The sequence below is a fragment of the Dendrobates tinctorius genome, unplaced genomic scaffold (assembly GCF_039654945.1).
Source record: "Dendrobates tinctorius isolate UK_male_01 unplaced genomic scaffold, ASM3965494v1 ptg000082l, whole genome shotgun sequence".
Taxonomy (NCBI): Eukaryota; Metazoa; Chordata; class Amphibia; order Anura; family Dendrobatidae; genus Dendrobates; species Dendrobates tinctorius.
Window position 1 is genome coordinate 14,469,752 of NW_027361750.1, and position 18,400 is coordinate 14,488,151.

Consider the following 18,400-nt stretch of genomic DNA (forward strand, 5'->3'; position numbering starts at 1 on the left):
TTTAATAAAGTTATTTTTTTTTTGTTCCCCGACAATGCTGCAAAAACATTAGTTTCATTTTTAAGCCTTTTTTTTCCACTTTCTCATTATTTCCTATAGGAAAAAACGCTGTAAAACACCGAAAGAATGGAAATGTTGCATATTTCTTTTAAAAAAGCTGCAGTTTTCATATTAAGTCAGGAAAAACAAGTGTATGCATGAGATTTCTGAAATCTAAGCTTATACCGGTCCTGTATGGGCAAGTGCCCTCTATCCAGAGTTTCTGCAGGTTTGACGCTCCGTACTTATGGAGCGGCAAGATGTTAGTGGATGGGATGTCAAGAGATCCTATACCCACTATATGTCCACAGACGCCTGCGGATCACTCATAGAGACCAACATGTGGCACGTCTTTACAGACTGCAGCATGTCAACTTCTCTTGGAAGACGCTAGTCTCCGCAAGAGAAATTACATCAGTAAAATGTATTGGACCGTGGTGATTCCGCACGGTTCAGTGAACCCTTGCTGATTCATCTGCATTCAATAGACAGCAGCGCTTTGGACGCAGCAAACATGCGTGGTGTCCAAAGCGCTGCCAGTTCCGGATAATGTGCACCAGGTCTAAAAACTAGCTTTTTATAGCCTATAAGTACATTTGATTATTTTCACATTAAAATCCAATACAACAGATTCTTGTTCGAGCTGAACTCGATATTGTCACCTGAGGAAACACCAGTCTTAAAATGTGGAAAGAAACATTTGGACACAAAATTCAAAACACCCAAGTGAGCTGCCACATCCTTACCCGACGCATGGCTTCCTCCTCTTCCTGACGCTTCTCGTAATGTGCAAAGTCATCAAAGATAGAGGTTGTATGCTTGAAAGTCGCTATTATTTTAAGGACTTGCTTGGCTTTTTCTAGGGGTACCTCTTGAGTGTCCCTTGAGTTGGTAACAGGCTTATTATCATTGTTTTCCAAACGAATGTGTCGCAGTTGGTTATTAGGAACGTCTTTAACAAAGACCCATTTGACTTCGAACTTTCCCTTCCATTTGTCTTGTGACCAGACTCCAGCATAGGCATTATAGTCTACAACAGACTTCATCTCAGCCACACCACAAAAATGTCCACTCCCATTCACGCTGAAGAGTAAATAAAGTGGGCCTTTACCATTCAGGGATCGGTAAGCAGCATCCAAACGCTTATTGCCATGTTCAGTACTGCACCAGATTGAGTACTTGATAGAACGGTGAATATCGTCCTCAGAGTAGCTTTTGATTATAAACACGCGCCCATTTTTCAGACTCCAATCAAAGTCTTTGGGATTATAGTTGTTTATGGCCTTCAGTTTCTCCAGAACGGGGTGAACCTCAACACCAGGTGAGGAGCTAACAGGCACAACCCCTAAGCTAAAGTTCTCATTGCCAGACACATTGTTCTGATTGAAACCTATGCCCCTGTTCCTAGGTGCCACCCAGCGATTCTGAAGCTGCTGCTGCACCTGGTGGCTGGGGGCCCCCTGCTGAGGTCCTGGTTGCTGCTGTGGCTGTTGCTGAAGCTGCTGTTGAGGCAGTTGGTTTTGCACCATGGGTAGAGGCTGAGTTAATGGCTGAGGCTGCTGAATTACAGGCTGAGGAGGCATAACTGGCTGAGCAAGAGGGGCCTTTACCACTGCCCCCTTGTCGTCCCAAGTTCCAATATTGATGTTGTGTTTTATAGGCGGAGGAGGAATTGCAGAGTTACCAATACCCATATTGCCCTTGGGTTTAAGTTTCGGCTGAGGTTTTGCTGGCTTTCGAGCAATGGCAGCCCAAGAGGTTGGTTTGGGTGCAGAACTGCTAACCGGAGGCACGCTATTTGCGGCTATACTAGTCATTCCAGCACTAGTCAAGGCTGAACCAACAGTTTTTGTTACAGCAGCATTCATGTCCCCGCCAATTTTCAGTCCAGTCATTCCTTGCTCGATGCTGTTAATCCCTGGTACTTTGCTTAAAGTATCACTGCCAAAACCAGCTTGCCCATCAGCAATGGCTCTACCGAGAGAACTAGGTGGGTATCCGTAGCTGCTGCTATATGCAGAACTTTGAGTTGATTGTCCCTGAGATCCACTTGTCCCCCATGTGGAGAAGTCTGCATTCCCAGGAAAAAAGTTAAACCCATGCTGACTCAGGAAAGGAGGAGTGTTCCCCAAAGCACCCGGCTGACCAAACACTCCATCTGGTATGTAGTGGTGTTCCCCATTGCTCATCTGTCCATACAAGTACGGCATTGGTGGGTCTCCTGCTGTAGACCATGCTGCCTCACCAAGAGAGTAAGGAAATCCAATGGATGGAGCATAATAACTAGGCATGTAAGGGTCTGACATTGGTGGATAGCTATTACTCTGTAAGAAAACACAAAGAAGATTAGCCTCTGCAGATAAAGACATAGTGGAAATACGTTACATAGAAAATGGCTGCAAATCACAAAACATTTTGATGTAACAGAATCAAAATCTTGGCATTATTCTATGCAGGTTTTCATACTGGGTCAGAGAAGGAGGAGACTACCACCATGGTCGACATTTAGTACAAATTTCTAAAGGCATTTAGATGGTGCTCACCAAGACTGGCCTCTTGGGTGCCAGTCTCGACACAAGAGCGCACCATCACATTCATTAAGTGCGCGCCTCTTCATAAATTTGACGCATCATCCAGCTGTTCGTGCACCAGCATTAGATAGTAAACTAGTCATGGACAGTAAGTAGTACAATCCTTATAGAATTTACACCTCTTTTGTGACATAAGGGATAGTGAATCTGTTGGTCCACAACCCTTTTGCTAGGCTGCACCCACTAACCAAAGTCATTGAAGCTGGTGTAGAAGTCCAAAGCTTCCAAACTCTTGTGTCGCTACTGTACCCTGTTGTGTAAAAATTGGCTGTGTTTTCTAGAATAAAATGCTAAAAAAAACAAATGGTAAGAAACCCAATAAAGGTCAGTCTGCTTACATGATTCTATTTTCTGACATGCAATTAGGAAATGTCAGATCATATAACTCAAGGCCAATCAATCACGAACAGAGTATCACGGTGTTTGTTAATATGACAGACCCACGTCGGTCTACTATTTAAGGAGGGAAATCTGTTAATTAACCACGCCTGATGCAGTTTTAAGAGGCAATGATTCCATGTACATTGATGGATACTGCTCTTGGTCTGCACATCACCACAATGTACTATATATTTTGACACGTCCTTAAAATTTCATGTATAAAGTATTTGATGCTAAATATAAAATAAAATGGATGCAACAACCAAGTGCCTCTTACTGCACGGAATAAGAAGCAATGGGAGCTCGCAGATGTATAATAGACTGATTTCGGGTAGGCCGCTCTGCCACCAGATGGTTCCTTTCAGCTCAGTCATTAATTATTCATTGCATTTCAGAAGTCAACAGAAAGTACAATGGTTTTTCACACAAGTAAACAGTGAATGAACTCCTTGTTTGTCAGTAACTTGACACGCACATTTTTTAGCTCTGTAACTAGCTGACAAGAGGGTGCAGCCATGGATTTTACTAGCGCTTTGCTTCCTTATAAACACAAGAATGTTATTATTGGGAAGCAAACACTCAAAACAAGGAAAACATTGGCGAACCTGTAAGGAAGATTTTACTACTGAGACTAGTGCTATGGCTGTATGGGTCAGAGTACAACAATATAAATTATGCCATTCTGCAGTACTCTGATGTGCCAGGGCTGAGAAATCAAGCTTAGATGTATCAGTAGTACAGTCACAACCATACCAGTAGCTTCACTAGTAAAGACATCCCGACAGATGCACATCAGAAGGGGTTGCCTGGTGAAGATAGGTGATCAATTACAGATCGGTGGAGGTCCAACCTCTGGGACCCGCACAGATTGGAAGAACGAGACCCTCATCCCTGTTCAAATATAGCTGCAACACACCCGACTGCCGTTCTATTCATGATCTATGGGGCTGTGTGAAAAAGCAGAGCATGGTGCTAGGCAGCCCTACCGGGAATGAATGGAGTGACGGTCAAAAATGCTTTTTCGGTCAGAGCGGGTCCCAGTAGTTAGGCCACCATGATCTATAGTTTGTCATCTGACAGCCCCTTTAAGCAGACTGTAAAGCAAAACATTAACAAAGCTGTGGGGGAAAAGAGTCATCCACTGCACCAGGATGATTGGGTTTCTTAACATCCCAAGTTTCCAAACATGACCATATGCCAGAGGCATCGATCAGCACTATTCTCCTTTAACAAATCAGCACACTTATATCTCATGTATAGCTGACTACAGCTTTTTGGAGTCTAAAGTTGGCCATACATAAACCAAAGCTGGTGAAAATAGACAATTTAAATTACAAACAACGTACCATCAGGTGAAGTTTATCAACGATAGATCAATTTAGATAATGACATACCGTTATTATCTAAAAAGAAGACAGCCATGTTATAAAAAAAAAGTCATTTTGCAGTCGCTTGTTCACAACAGATCTTTCTTTGACTAAATATTGCCCAGAAAGATCATTTGCCCTTCTCCCAGTGTCACTGAACACATGCGGACAGTTTGAGTGATAATAAACAAGACTAAAGGGCCCTTTACATATAGCGATATCGCTAGCAATATCGCTAAAGCGTCACTGATTTTGTGACGCAGCAGCGATATCGCTACATGTGACACTTACCTCCGACCGGCTCCCCCGCTGGCTATCGCTGCTGGCGCGATATCGGCCTGGTCCATTTCTCGTCGTTGGCTTCCTGCTGGCGCCGACGAGCGAGCCATGGACGCGGGCGGAAGAAGACATCATCGCTGCATCCGAAGGTAAGTATCGACCGCCGCTGCATCGCTGGTGAGATTTGCCTGTGTGGCAGCTCACTAGCGACCATTTAGCGATGCACCAGCGATCCTGACCGGGTCATATCGTGGTCGGGATCGCTGGTGCATCGCTAAATGTAACAGGGCCTTAAAAGGTGGGTGTCTGTCAGCGTAATGATCATTCACCAAATGATCAAATGTTTGTTCTAGGATTGCTCAAACATCAACCTATGTCTAACTAAAGTGTAAGAGGACCACTGTCAACCTGCACTACGAAATAAGGTCTTGATAAGATGTTGACTTAGTGATCATTTAATGGTAGTCCATTACCTGGACAATCTCTTTAAATTTAGTCTCCCTTGTGAAATAAAAACAAATACTCACATTCTGCACGTCTTCATGCCACGTGAGCCCTGCAGCCAATCGGCAGATGTTTTTGGGCTACTGAGCTTTCACTTCTACCACTTGTCCAAGGCTCGTCAAAAGGAAGCGAGAGTGCAACTGCTCAATAGTGGTGCTGACTGGCTGCAGGGTTCACAGAATAACATCACGTGACCCCAAAAGACGCGGTACTGCTGGAGGTAAATAAATGTAATTTATTTTACTAGGGGAATTACTTAATATAAAAAGGCATTGTTGAGGTGTTCGGACAACCCCTAAAAAGGAGTTATTCATAACTTTGATTGCTTTTGTTCTCCTTCGTGGCCAAGAACTAACTGGCAGGTTAGGTTGCTACCTACCTGGTCTGCCTGGAAATGATCTGTTATGGCTCAGAGCAATCACAGACCATCCCCTACCAGAAAGTCTTCCAATTCTGGTGACCTCCCGTCAACAGAGCAGCTCTCACTCTTCCGGTCTTGCTCGGTCTACGGGGGGGTGTCTGTGCCTAGGTGATGCCGATCGATTCTCAGCTCAGATGTCGGTGGGGAGTCGTGTGTCAATCAGCATGATGTCGGCAGTGACATCCCATCGATACAGTAGAAGGAGAGCTACTCTACTGATGTGAAGGTCAAGAATCTCCACCGAGTTAGAACAGAGTCACTGGGCAGAGTACGTTCTTACAAAAAAAAAAAAATAAATAAATAATAAGCCCGGATTACCCCTTTAATCTATTCCAGGCCCACTATAGTGGGCAGCTGTATCGCATGTTCTTCATTATGCACTTCGGTCACTTACCTGATTCGTCTGGCTGGTTAGATATGGCTCAAAGTCATCATCGTTTACTGCATCTTTCTGATGCATTGAACCGTTCTGTACTGCAACTGAAGAGAAAACGTAGTGTTAGGGGATGACGTAAGAACAGTCCCCACACACATCTATAATTCACTATGAAGAACGGGCACATCACTAATACGATATTACAAGACAAAAATCACCCCGGGACAGATAAAAGAAATTAAGTGTGCTGCTTTCTTGTGTGTCATTTAATTACACAAGTGGATGGAGAATTTTTAATACATAGAAAATAGGAAGCGTGAGACCCATCAGTGTCGCCTGCAAAGTACCAGTGACTGCAAACCATACACAGCACTAAATAAAGGCACAAAACAAAAAAGATTAGAGGAGGGGGTTCCTTCATGTGGTCCCCAGCACACACTTTCAGCTGAGTCTTGGAGACCCAGCTCATTAGAGTTATATGTACCATTATTCTCTTATTTTACATTGGTAATTCTATTGTCTGCACACGCTTCCCGAAGCGGCCATCTTGATCACCGCTGTATAAAACCTCTACAAAAGTTTTCTAAGCATGCTCAGTGACCTATGCAAAGGGCATTGTGCAGGAAGAGGGAGGAGGTGAGCTATGAACTACACAAAGGTTTATCTGATGACTACTGAAAACATCAACAAAAATAAATACATCATAAATACTTGATTTAAACAATAAAAACGTAATTTTCTGAAGACATTTCCTTTCAGATTAGAAAACAGAGGATGCAAAGACTTCATTTTCAATATAACTGGACAGCTCGTCAGTGACAACTTGACAAATAAAGTGTATGAAGCCATTTCAAAGTCACAGACGTTTGTTTAACCCCTTAACGATCAAGCCATTTTGTAGGTTAAGGACCAGGCCTAAATTTTGAAATCGGACCACTGTCACTTTATCTGCTTATAACTCTGGAACGCTTCAACGGATCCCGCTGATTCTGACATTGTTTTTTCGTGACATATTGCACTTCATGTTAGTGGTAAAATTTCTTCGATATGACTTGCGCTTATTTATGAAAAAAATGGAAATATGGCGAAAATTTTTAAGATTTTGCAATTTTCAAACTTTTAATTTTTATGCCCTTAAATCAGAGAGCTGTGTCACAAAAAAAATAGTTAACAACATTTCCCACATGTCTACTTTACATCAGCACAATTTTGAAACCAAATTTTTTTTTGGTTAGGAAGTTATAAGGGTTAAAAGTTGACCAGCGATTTCTCATTTTTTTTAAAACAAAATTTACAAAACCATTTTTTTTAGGGACCACCTCACATTAGAAGTCACTGAGGGGTCAATATGACAGAAAATACCCAAAAGTGACACCATTCTAAAAACTGCACCCCTCAAGGTGTTCAAAACCACATTCAATAAGTTTATTAACCCTTTAGGTACTTCACAAGAATTGAAGCAATGTGGAAGGAAAAAATGAACATTTAACTTTTTTCCCCCAAAATTTTTCTTCAGACACAATTTTTTTTATTTTGTCAAGGGTATCAGGAGAAAATAAACCACAATATTTGTTGTGCAATTTCTCCTGAGTACACCGATAACCCTAAACCCAATCTTTAGGCGCACAGCAGTGCTCAGAAATGAAGGACCATTTGAGATTTTGACTGTTAAATTGGCTGGAAACAAGATCGAATGCCATGTCGCGTTTGGAGAGCCCCTGATGTACCTAAACAGTGGAAACCCCCCACAAGTGACCCCATTTTGGAAACTAGACCCCCCCATGGAACTTATCTAGATGTGTGGTGAGCACTTTGAACCCCCGAGTGCTTCACAGAAGGTTATAACGCAGAGCCGTAAAATTAAAAAATATTTTTTCCACAAAAATGATCTTTTCAGCCCCAACTTTTATTATCCCAAGGGTAAAAGGACCCCAAAAGTTGTTGTGCAATTTGTCCTGAGTACGCAGATACCCCATATGTGGGGTGGATCCACTCTCTGGGCGCATGGCAGAGCTAGAAAGGGAAGGAGCGCCGATTTGGAATGCAGACTTTGATGGAATGGTCTGCGGGTGTCATGTTGCGTTTGCAGAGCCCCTGATGTACCTAAACAGTAGAAACCCCCCACAAGTGACCCCATTTTGGAAACTAGACCCCCCAAGGAACTTATCTAGATGTGTGGTGAGCACTTTGAACCCCCAGTGCTTCACAGAAGTTTATAACGTAGAGCCGTGAAAATAAAAAAATCATTTTTTTCAACAAAAATGATTTTTAATGAGCTATAATTTTTCCATATTCCGGCCGACAGAGTCATGTGCAGGCTTGATTTTTGTGGGTTGAGCTGACATTTTTATTGGTACCATTTTCAGGTACATAACATTTTTTGATCACTTTCTATTCCGATTTTTGTGGAGGCAGAATGAACAAAAACCAGCATTTCAGGAATTTTTTTTTTCTCTGTTCCGTGTGTGGTAAAATTAGTATGGCAGCTTTATTCTTCGGGTCACTACGATTACAGCAATACCTCATTTATATCTTTTTTTTAATGTTTTGGCGCTTTTTTTTTTTTTTTCACACAATATAAAAACTTTTTTAGAAAAAATAATTATTTTTGCATTGCTTTATTCTGCGAGCTATAACTTTTTTATTTTTTCCACTGATGGCGCTGTATGGTGGCTTGTTTTTTGTGGGACAAGATGACATTTTTAGCAGTAACATGTTTATTTATATCCGTCTTTTTGATCGCGTGTTATTGCACTTTTTCCAAGCGGTATGATGATACCGCTTGGAAAAAGTATAATTTGCAACTTTTTTGTGGGGTTTTTTATGGAGTTCACTGAAGGGGTCAACTAGGGTGACATTTTTATAGATCGGATTTTTTTGGACATGGCGATACCAAACGTGTATTTTTTTGATTATTTTATTTTTTTACATAAAAACGTGTATTTTTAGGGGAATTTTTAGGGAATTTTTTAAATTATTTTTTACATATATTTTTTAAAAATGTTTTTTCTTTTTTTTACTTTGTCACATCATGGGACTTTCACTTTCGGTATATTACATTGCAATGCTCCAGCATTGTAATGTAATATGTCTTTGCTGAGATGGTCTCACCAGCTCTCTGTTGCTGTATGACCCGGAGGTGTCATGACAACCTCCAGGTCATCATAACACAGGTCGGGCCCCGCGATTACATCTCGGGGATGCCGACCTGAGGCAGAGGGAGCCCCCTACCCGCTGCCTCCCCCCTGAACGCTGCGATCGCGCTCGATTGCAGCAGTGAGGGGGGCCGCGGGGGCGCCACTCCCAGCTGTCAGTGCAGGACGCTCAGCCACTGCAGCGCTGAGCTCCTGGCATTGATCATCAGGCAGGAGATGCTGACATTTTAGCCTCTCCTGACCGATCGCTGCTGTGTTTGGTCAGTCAGACTGACTGACCAATCACAGCGCAATCGGTCCCTGCACCCCAAGCAAGTGTCCCTGCACCCCTTGCCGTGCCTGTCAACTGTCAGACAGCTTTCGGCACTGAACTGTCACTGCGTGACGTGCAGAGTCTGTCATGTTGCTGGAAGTTACCTCCTGCCATGACGGACTCTGCACGTCAGTGGACATTAAGGGGTTAAATGATCACCTCATCCAGTGGGTTACAACAGATCATTCTCACTCTCAGCTTCCTGTACCGTCCTGTTTAGGGATCCAGACCCAGAAAATAAATATTTCTTCCTCCTACCTCAATATTGCTCCCTATAGTTTTGCTCCTGATTTACTTTGAAGATTATAGACTTTCTTAAGGTTTATCGCCATAGACTGCTGCTTTCAAAATACAGGCATCAACATGACCAGCTGATTGCCTTGGCTTCTGGTTTTGGCAGAGGGCCGGATAAGCGGCGGCCAGTGTGGGATTTATCATGCAGTAGATGCTGGGGAGTAAATTTGGGTTTACGTGGGGGCTATTTCTATACCTGTAATACTCGGATGGCAGGAGTCTGCTTTACTAAAGTTACTATCATAGTCACTCTCCATCTTGACTCCTTGTGATGGGTCCTGAGCAGTGATGAGCGAGTATACTCGTTGCTCAGGTGTCCTCCAAGTGTTTTGGCGTGCTCGGAGATTTAGTTTTTGTCGAAGTAGCTGCATGATTTACGGCTCAGAGACAGGCTGAATACATGTGGGGATTCCCTAACAAACAGGCATTCCTCACATGTATTCAGCCTGTCCAGCAGCCACAAATCATGCAGCTGAGACGACGAAAACTAAATCTCTGAGCACGCCAAAATACTTGGAGATACTTGGAGAAAACACAAGCAACGAGTATACTCGCCCATCACTAGTCCTGAGCAATCCTCCCTTCCCACCCAGTGCCCATGAGCGGTTATAGGACATACAGGCGAGGTTGTATTAGACATGGTGTGCTTGGCCACGTGTGCCTTCGTATAGCTCTAGGTATGCAGCGCTTTGTAGGTAAACTGTGTTTATGCCAAGATCTAACGGGCAGCAGATTTATTAGGTTTTAGTCCTTTAAGCCACTGTTCGCCCAACATGAGACTCTTCTAGAAAAGGGGATGCAGCCAAGAGATTACCTGTAAACTCCTAGGCAGGCAACAGGTAGATTGGGATCTACTGGTTGATCCGACAGATCCTGAGGGGATCACAACCCCTGGGCAGCATACAGTACAGCTTTCAGAGCTTGTTTTACCATTATAGGCTTTGCTGTTGCCATAAGAACTTCAAATTAAAGTGGTGGTCTCATCAAAAAAATTATTCAAAACTCAGAGGGTGTGAAAAGTATAATTGGAATTTACAGCAATTAAAAGTAGTGGACTATTTTGGAAACGCAATCCGTTTCCATCTGTAACACATCGCGGACACGTGCTCAACCTCCGTGCAGCGCAGTGATCAGTGAGGAGGCCGATACCATGCGGTAATGACAGAACTACTGCACGTGCAGCAACATTAACGAGCGGGGGAGGGCACAAGAGACGGCAGACATAGATGCAGACATAGATGAGGTAGAGGACATAGGACAAATTTTTTTGTGGGATAGCTGGGGCGGTATGTGAGGGATTACTTTCTTGGACGGTCTGGGGAGGAATATTGTAGCATAGTTATTAAGAGAAAATGAATGCAGTTCCTTCATAGTCACAAAGGACAAGCTACTGCCCCCACACAAGGAGGGAAGGAATCAGAATTGCAGAAGAGTGAAAGTTTTGGCAGTCACTGATGGGCAGTGTGCTTTCTTATTGCTATGGTAAAATCACTGTAGGGGTGCACTTACTTTTCTGCTTAGATCTGTGCTTTGATGACTTTAGATACATGATTCTTATCACCAATGAGCGCATCTGAAAGTCGGTAAATCTGATTTTTCGCTCATCTGTCTTGTGTGCACCACGGCCTTTTTTTCCATTAAATCTGGGTGCACAGCCCATGTCTAGATTTATTTACAATTTTGTTCCACCTTTCAGCATAATTATTTTTTATATTTGCACCAGTGAACTGAAGTTTGCACAAATGCTATTCCGAGCTACTGGGGCTAGCCTTCCATTTAGCAGTGTGGTTTCTGTTCATTGTTACTTTTATTTGCAGGTAACATCACCACTGTGTGCCTATGCAATCAGCAGGTTACTATGTGCCTAAGGGAGACACCATGGTGAAGGGGTTTGAGAAAAGCTCAAGTAGAGCTGAAACGCATCACCCCGGGACCGGCAATAAAGTACTAAGAGGTTTCAACTACAAGATGTGATGACTGGTCTTCCCCTTTTAGGGTGTGTGCCAGGGCTGTGGAGTCGGTAAGCCAAACCTGTGACTCCGACTCCTCAATTTCCCTTACACCGACTCCAACTCCGACTCCCACACATATTGCTTATATTTAAGTGAAAAATTTATTGTAGTACAATGTGAACCTCAGACATTTAATCATTTTTATGATCCAATAATCAAGATATTTAGATAGAACAGTATATTGGTGTACTACCCGGTTTTCATTCTTTTTGACACAGATACGATATGGATAGACAGATATGGATAAATGGATGGATAGAGCAGATTTCTAATCTGCTTTTGCTATTGAAAACATTATCTATGAGCTCAAAAACCTTTCAGGTGATGCAGTTTTTTAAAAAGATGATCAGCTTTTGCAGCTGAAAAACGTATCCTCAAAAAACACAGGAAAAACGCTGTGTGTGAATGTAGCCTTAGATCAGGAATAGAACAGCCATTTATAGGACATTTCATAACTTTCCCAAACTCCTATGAAAAAATATTCAGCACATCCTGCATTGAATTACGGTACCCAATTTATTATATATTTTAGGAGTCGGAGTCGGTCCATTTTATACCGACTCCAACTCCGACTCCACCAAAATGAGCACCGACTCCGACTCAGACTCCACGACTCCGACTCCACAGCCCTGGTGTGTGCAGACGCTGCGGATTCGCAGCAGTTTTTGATGCGGTGTACAGTACCTTTATTTTCTATGGAAAACAAAAACCGCAGTGCACACGGTGCGGATTTTTCCACGCAGATTTGCTGCGGTTTCAAAACCACAGCATGTCACTTCTTTGTGCGGAATCCGCAGCGGTTTTACACCTACTCCATTGTCCAGGTCTCAAACCCCAGGGGAAAACCGCAGGCTAATCCGCAGATTTTGCAAAATACGCAGCAGAATCCGCAGCGTGTGCACACACCCTAATGGTTCGTGGCCGCAGCCCTAGGCTAAGCCCCACAGACCCAAGTCGGCTGCACAAAGGCACTTACTAGAATGCCCCATAGGTAAGCACATGTCCAGGATATCATAAAGCTCTCCAGGACCGTCTCCATAGTAAAACCAGCCCTCGCTATAATGCTGTTGAAACAATCAATAACCACAAAAGGGTCTCGTCACTTAAAGTGCAGAGATCAGGATTTAAAACAGCACTTAAGGCAGTATTCCCATCTCAAAGATCCTATCCCTATATGTAGTAGGTGTAAAAATAGCAAATAGCTCCAATTAGGAATCTAGCATAGTTCTTCTGATTCACTATGTAGCTTACTCCATGTGCAGGGTATTGCAGTAGCTTACGTATCCATGGTTACAACCACCAAGAGCTGTTTGAGTGGCCATAAACATGGATACCTAAACTACTGCAATGGGGTGAGCAACATACACTACATTTCTAATTGGAGGTATTTGCTAATATTAACACCTTCATGAACAGAGGCATTATCTTTTTTGCGTTTTAGTTTTTTGCTCCCCTTCTTCCCAGAGCCACAACTTTTTTATTTTTCGGTTAATAGGGCCATGTGAGGGCTTGTTTAGTTGCGGGACGAGTTGTACATTTGAACGACACCATTGGTTTTAACATATTGTGTACTGGAAAATCAGGGCTGTGGAGTCGGTGCTCATTTTGGTGGAGTCGGAGTCGGTATAAAATGGACCGACTCTGACTCCTAAAATATATAATAAATTGGGTACAGTAATTCAATGCAGGATGTGCTGAATATTTTTTAATAGGAGTTTGGGAAAGTTATGAAATATCCTATAAATGGCTGTTCTATTCCTGATCTAAGGCTACATTCACACACAGCGTTTTTCCTGTGTTTTTTGAGGATACGTTTTTCCGCTGCAAAAGCTGATCATCTTTTTAAAAAACCGCATCACCTGAAAGGTTTTTGAGCTCATAGATAATGTTTTCAATAGCAAAAGCAGATTAGAAATCTGCTCTATCTATCCATTTATCCATATCTGTCTATCCATATCGTATCTGTACCAAAAAGAATGAAAACCGGGTAGTACACCAATATATATTCTGTTCTATCTAAATATCTTGATTATTGGATCATAAAAATGATTAAATGTCTGAGGTTCACATTGTACTACAATAAATTTTTCACTTAAATATAAGCAATATGTGTGGGAGTCAGAGTCGGAGTCGTGGAGTCGGAGTCGGAGTTGGTGTAAGGGAAATTGAGGAGTCGGAGTCGCAGGTTTGGCTTACCGACTCCACAGCCCTGTGGAAAATGAGAAAAAAAATTCCAAGTGCGGTCAAATTGCAAAGAAAACTGCAATCCCACACTGTTTTTTTGTTTGGCTTTTTTACTATGTTCATTAAATGCTAAAACTGACCTGCCATTATGAATCTCAGGTCATTATGAGTTCATAGACACCAAACATGTCTAGGTTCTTTTTTATTTAAGTGGTGAAAAAAAATTCCAAACTTTGGTTGGTTCTTTAAAAAAAAAAAATGTACCATTTTCCGATAACCGTAGCGTCTCCATTTTTCGTGATCTGGGGTTGATTGAGGGGTTATTTTTTGCGCGCAGAGCAGACATTTTGACCGCCTGTGATTGCATTTTAATGTAATGTTGTGGCGACAAAAAAAAACACAATTCTGGCATTTTAACTATTTTTCTCGCTACGCCATTTAGCGATCAAGTTAACCCTTTTTTTATTGATGGATTGGGCGATCCTGAACGTGGCGATACCAAATATGTGTATGTTCAATTTTTTTTATAGTTTTATTTTGAATGAGGCAAAAGGGAGGTGATTTTAACTTTTATATTGTTTCATATTTTTAAAAACTTTTTTTTTTTTTACTTTTTGCATGCTTCAATATTCTTCATGGGAGACTAGAAGCTGCCATAACCTGATCGGCTCTACTACATACAGGCAATGATCAGATCCCCTGTATATAGCAGAATTACTCACTTGCCATGAGCGCTAACCACCGGGCGGCGTTCAAAGCAATTTGGCAGTGACAACCACAGAGGTCTGCAGGAGACCTCTCATGGCCATGACAACCCATCGGTGACCCGTGGTCACATATGCGCAAATTTCCGGTACGATTGCCGGAAACGCATGTTAAATGCCGCTGTCAGAGTTTAACAGCGGCATTTAACGGATTAATAGCCGCGGGTGGATCACTATTCCACCCACGGCTGTTCCGGGCACATGTCAGCTGTTCCAAACAGCTGACATGTGCCGGGAAAGATGTGATTCTCACCATGGAGCCGACATCAGTGTACTATTTTGCCCAATGTCCGAAAGGGGTTACTATTACACCCACTAGATATTGGAAAGGATCTTGGAGATGTAAATTTAATAGCCCCTTACCAGGACCAGAGCTTTTTCTCATCCCAGAAAGAGCAGAGACGTATATTACATACAATCCTCTAGACGGACTGAGACAAAAAAAAAAAGCTCATCATTGTGCAGGAACTGACAGCTGTCCACGAAGTACATTTCTGCCAGTGGTTGGCAATCTCCTACTTATTTTAGGTTATTCCTCTAATTTAAACATAAAACATCCTTACAAGAATTATAATATAAAAAGGTAATAATTGTAGGGAGAAAGGCAAAAAACGCAGGCTGTAATACACACAGGTATGTTTTTAGAATAAAGAAAAAGCCCTTACCTTTGTTTCCCTGTCCTTTAGGTCTCTGCAACAACGTGGAAAAAGAAAGAAAAAGGTCACTGGAATTAAATACATAGAAAACTCTTTAGAAGTTAGAATAACAGACACACCTATTCTTCAAAGCATCTCTAAAAGACATCAAGTATAACAATCCTTACCCCGGCCCATAGTAAAGTAGTAAATCTGTCAGCATGACAGACAGCAAATATAGCAATCAATACACAATAAAAAATATAAAGCGAGATCCCGAACGTCATGCATAAAGCATAGCAACACCACCATTTATAAAGGGTATGATCACACCGGCATCATAGCTCCACAACAATTGCTAGAAAGGTTCATGCACTCATAATACAACTCATTAGTCTTCTTCCGGTTTATCAGGTTGAGTGGCTCCGTACAGGGCATTATACTGCCTGCAAGCAAAGAGGAAAACCTGATGGAGCCGGTTACAGATGTAAACAGAGCCTTAAAAGGGAATCTGTCTCCAGGTGTTTCCACCTAATCTGGAAGCAGCATGAGGTAGGGGTAGAGACCCTGACTCCAGCAATGCATAACTTACTAGGCTGCTTAACATAGTTTTGATAAAACCTCTGTTTTATCAGGAGATCATCATTAGATGACTAGTAACCCTGCAGCAATTCAGCCTCCATATTCATGAGCTTTGTATAACCCCGACCCCACCAATGATTTTGGCAGTTCTCTTCATACTGTGCATAGGCAGAAAGCTGCCAGTGGTGTGGGGACCTATATAAAAGGCGAACATTCAGGCAACCGCTAGATCTGCAGCCGATATTTTGATGAAATCACAGTTGTATCAAGCAGCCCAGTAAGCAACACTGCTGAAATCAGGGTCTTTGCCCCTACATCATACTTACTGCTCCTAGCTGGGGTTGCAAAAACCTATCGACAGATTCCCATTGAGGACGACTTGTTCATTCTCCTGATAAGTTCAGTCGGATTTACTTTTGGCTTCTGCTCTTAATTTCTCATGACTGGCACATCAGATTTTTACAATAAAAGGTAGCATTTTTATTGGAGGCATAAGCACCCTTACAGCCATACCACTAATTCCATATGCAACTGCAGAGCACTTTACGCTGTTTTCTGATGGGTCCATTTGTGATAGAGACTTTATAGCTGTATGAAGATTGCTAAAAATTGACATTTACACCTAATAACTGGCCCGGACAAACCTTAACCAGCTCTAAAAATTGTGCTGTAGGACCAGGTTCATACATTTCAAGAGCAACTGATGCAACTGGGAATGTGTTCGCGAATCCAACCTTACACAAACATCAGGAGATAGAATTCATGGGTCTTTACTCATCATTTACAACCATAAACACGAGGTTTCAGATCTGCGATTAATTGTCGTGGCTGGCACAGTAATCACAGGGAACATCAACGCAGGATGCAGTCAGCATTTCATTTTGCATCAATATTCCCCAAATCCTTAAAGAAACGCTCCAGCAGAGCTTTAAATACTCTGCTCACGGTCATATACTTGCCCTCCGGCGTCTTCACCGTTCTTCGCTGCCGCTTCGGTACCGGGGTGCCATCCTGTGAGCTCAGAAGGTACGTCACAAGTCTATGAGAGGCAGAAAGAGGCTCTCAGACTAACACTGGTTAATGAACTCCAGCTCCTCCATGGAACACAGTGACGCGGCCGGCAGGTCACAAACTGCAGGAAACGGACCGGAGCGGCGGCGAAAACAGAGAAAACCGCTGGAAGGCGATCATCAGGCAGGGGACTTGGGTTTTAAGCACAACTCCGGTGGTGGAAAAAAAAACGCTGGAGTAGTGGTTTATGTGGAACCTACAAAGAACTTAAAAGGTTTCATTTGGACCTAAGCTTTGCAAAAACTGATGCAAAATACTGACCCGAGTACTAAAAGTGGCTTTAAATCTAAGGTAAATCAGCACAAAAAAAAAAAGTAATTCCTTGCATGAGGTTTATGGTGAAAGCAACAAGTGTCCACTTTCCAGATTGTAGAGCATCGGACACGAATGAAGAGCTGTCATTGCAATATACAGCACTGGAAATCCCAAGTACCCGTACATGAAATTTCCAAAATGCTGCAATTTTACTCTAGCAAGGATTAGGAACGGTAAATTAATTCTCATGCCCACAATGCTTATTTTTCCCTTGAAAGCTTGTAGTTTCATATATGCAGCAAGTCTATTCTTTTACCCATTCAAATAAATAGGAAAAAATAAAAACACAAAAAAAATGCATGCAAAAAATGTGCGTTTTATGCATTGTTTTTCCACCCAAGAGATGCCTTTTTGGTACAGAAATGCAAAGCACATACCCAACGTACGCACATATCGAGGCTACGATTCCACAGTGAGCATTGGGCGAGTTATTGATGCAGATTTTCTGCACCCATTATGTAAATTAAGCTGTTTAACCATTGCATTTTTATTTTTTTTTAAAAGATGCTGCGTTAGTTTATTTTCTTTTAAGTCATGTTTTAAATAAAGCAGCTGGATTTTTGTCACTTCCTGGTATTTGGCTTGGGTTTAGACGTGTAGAGGCGCCAGCTCGCGGACCCTCACCGCCGTTCTCTTTTGAGGTCTCTGTAGCTAGTTAGAATACAAGTAAAGCTGGAAATCCCCAGATGCCAGTGGCATTCGCTATTAACCTGACACTTGCCACTAATTGTGTAATCCTACTGCTCTGCCCACATCATTTATTTCCTGCAGTGAAGTGGCCACAGGCATGGAATGATTATCGACAGCTAAATACAACCTGTTCGCATCACACATCTCAAATAGGTGCTAGATATAAAATCAGCTTGGGGATCTACACCAATAACCAGAATGGGGAACTTGGGTCCTTTGCTCTCCTCTGGCACAAACGCTCAATTCTGGCAACGAAGGGCCCACAAAATGGACAGGTGATCTTTTTTATAGACGGGAATTCACTTTACTTATTTTAACTATGTTACATGGATCTTCCCTAGAATGGGGTCAAACAACATTTTGACTACACTGACATTGTGTGCTTTGCATTTACTCACAAAATTCTGATCTGACTAGACACACTGCT

At 42.3% G+C, this 18,400-nt stretch overlaps 1 protein-coding gene across 3 annotated transcripts in view; it reads right to left on the minus strand.

Annotated features, from left to right (window-relative positions):
* The window catches only part of YTHDF3 (YTH N6-methyladenosine RNA binding protein F3), a 73,158-nt gene that overhangs the window by 34,177 nt on the left and 20,581 nt on the right, over positions 1-18,400 (minus strand). For 2 of the 3 annotated variants that reach the window (XM_073583929.1, XM_073583928.1), the window contains exons 2-4: positions 15,346-15,370; positions 5,977-6,062; positions 786-2,363 (exon numbers count right to left, since the gene is read on the minus strand). In XM_073583929.1, coding sequence (XP_073440030.1) covers positions 786-2,363; positions 5,977-6,042 — 1,644 coding nt within the window. In that variant the 5' untranslated portion in view covers positions 6,043-6,062; positions 15,346-15,370. Of the gene's footprint in view, positions 1-785; positions 2,364-5,976; positions 6,063-15,345; positions 15,405-18,400 lie in introns of all 3 variants that reach the window. The other variant, XM_073583930.1, reaches the window with a different exon arrangement.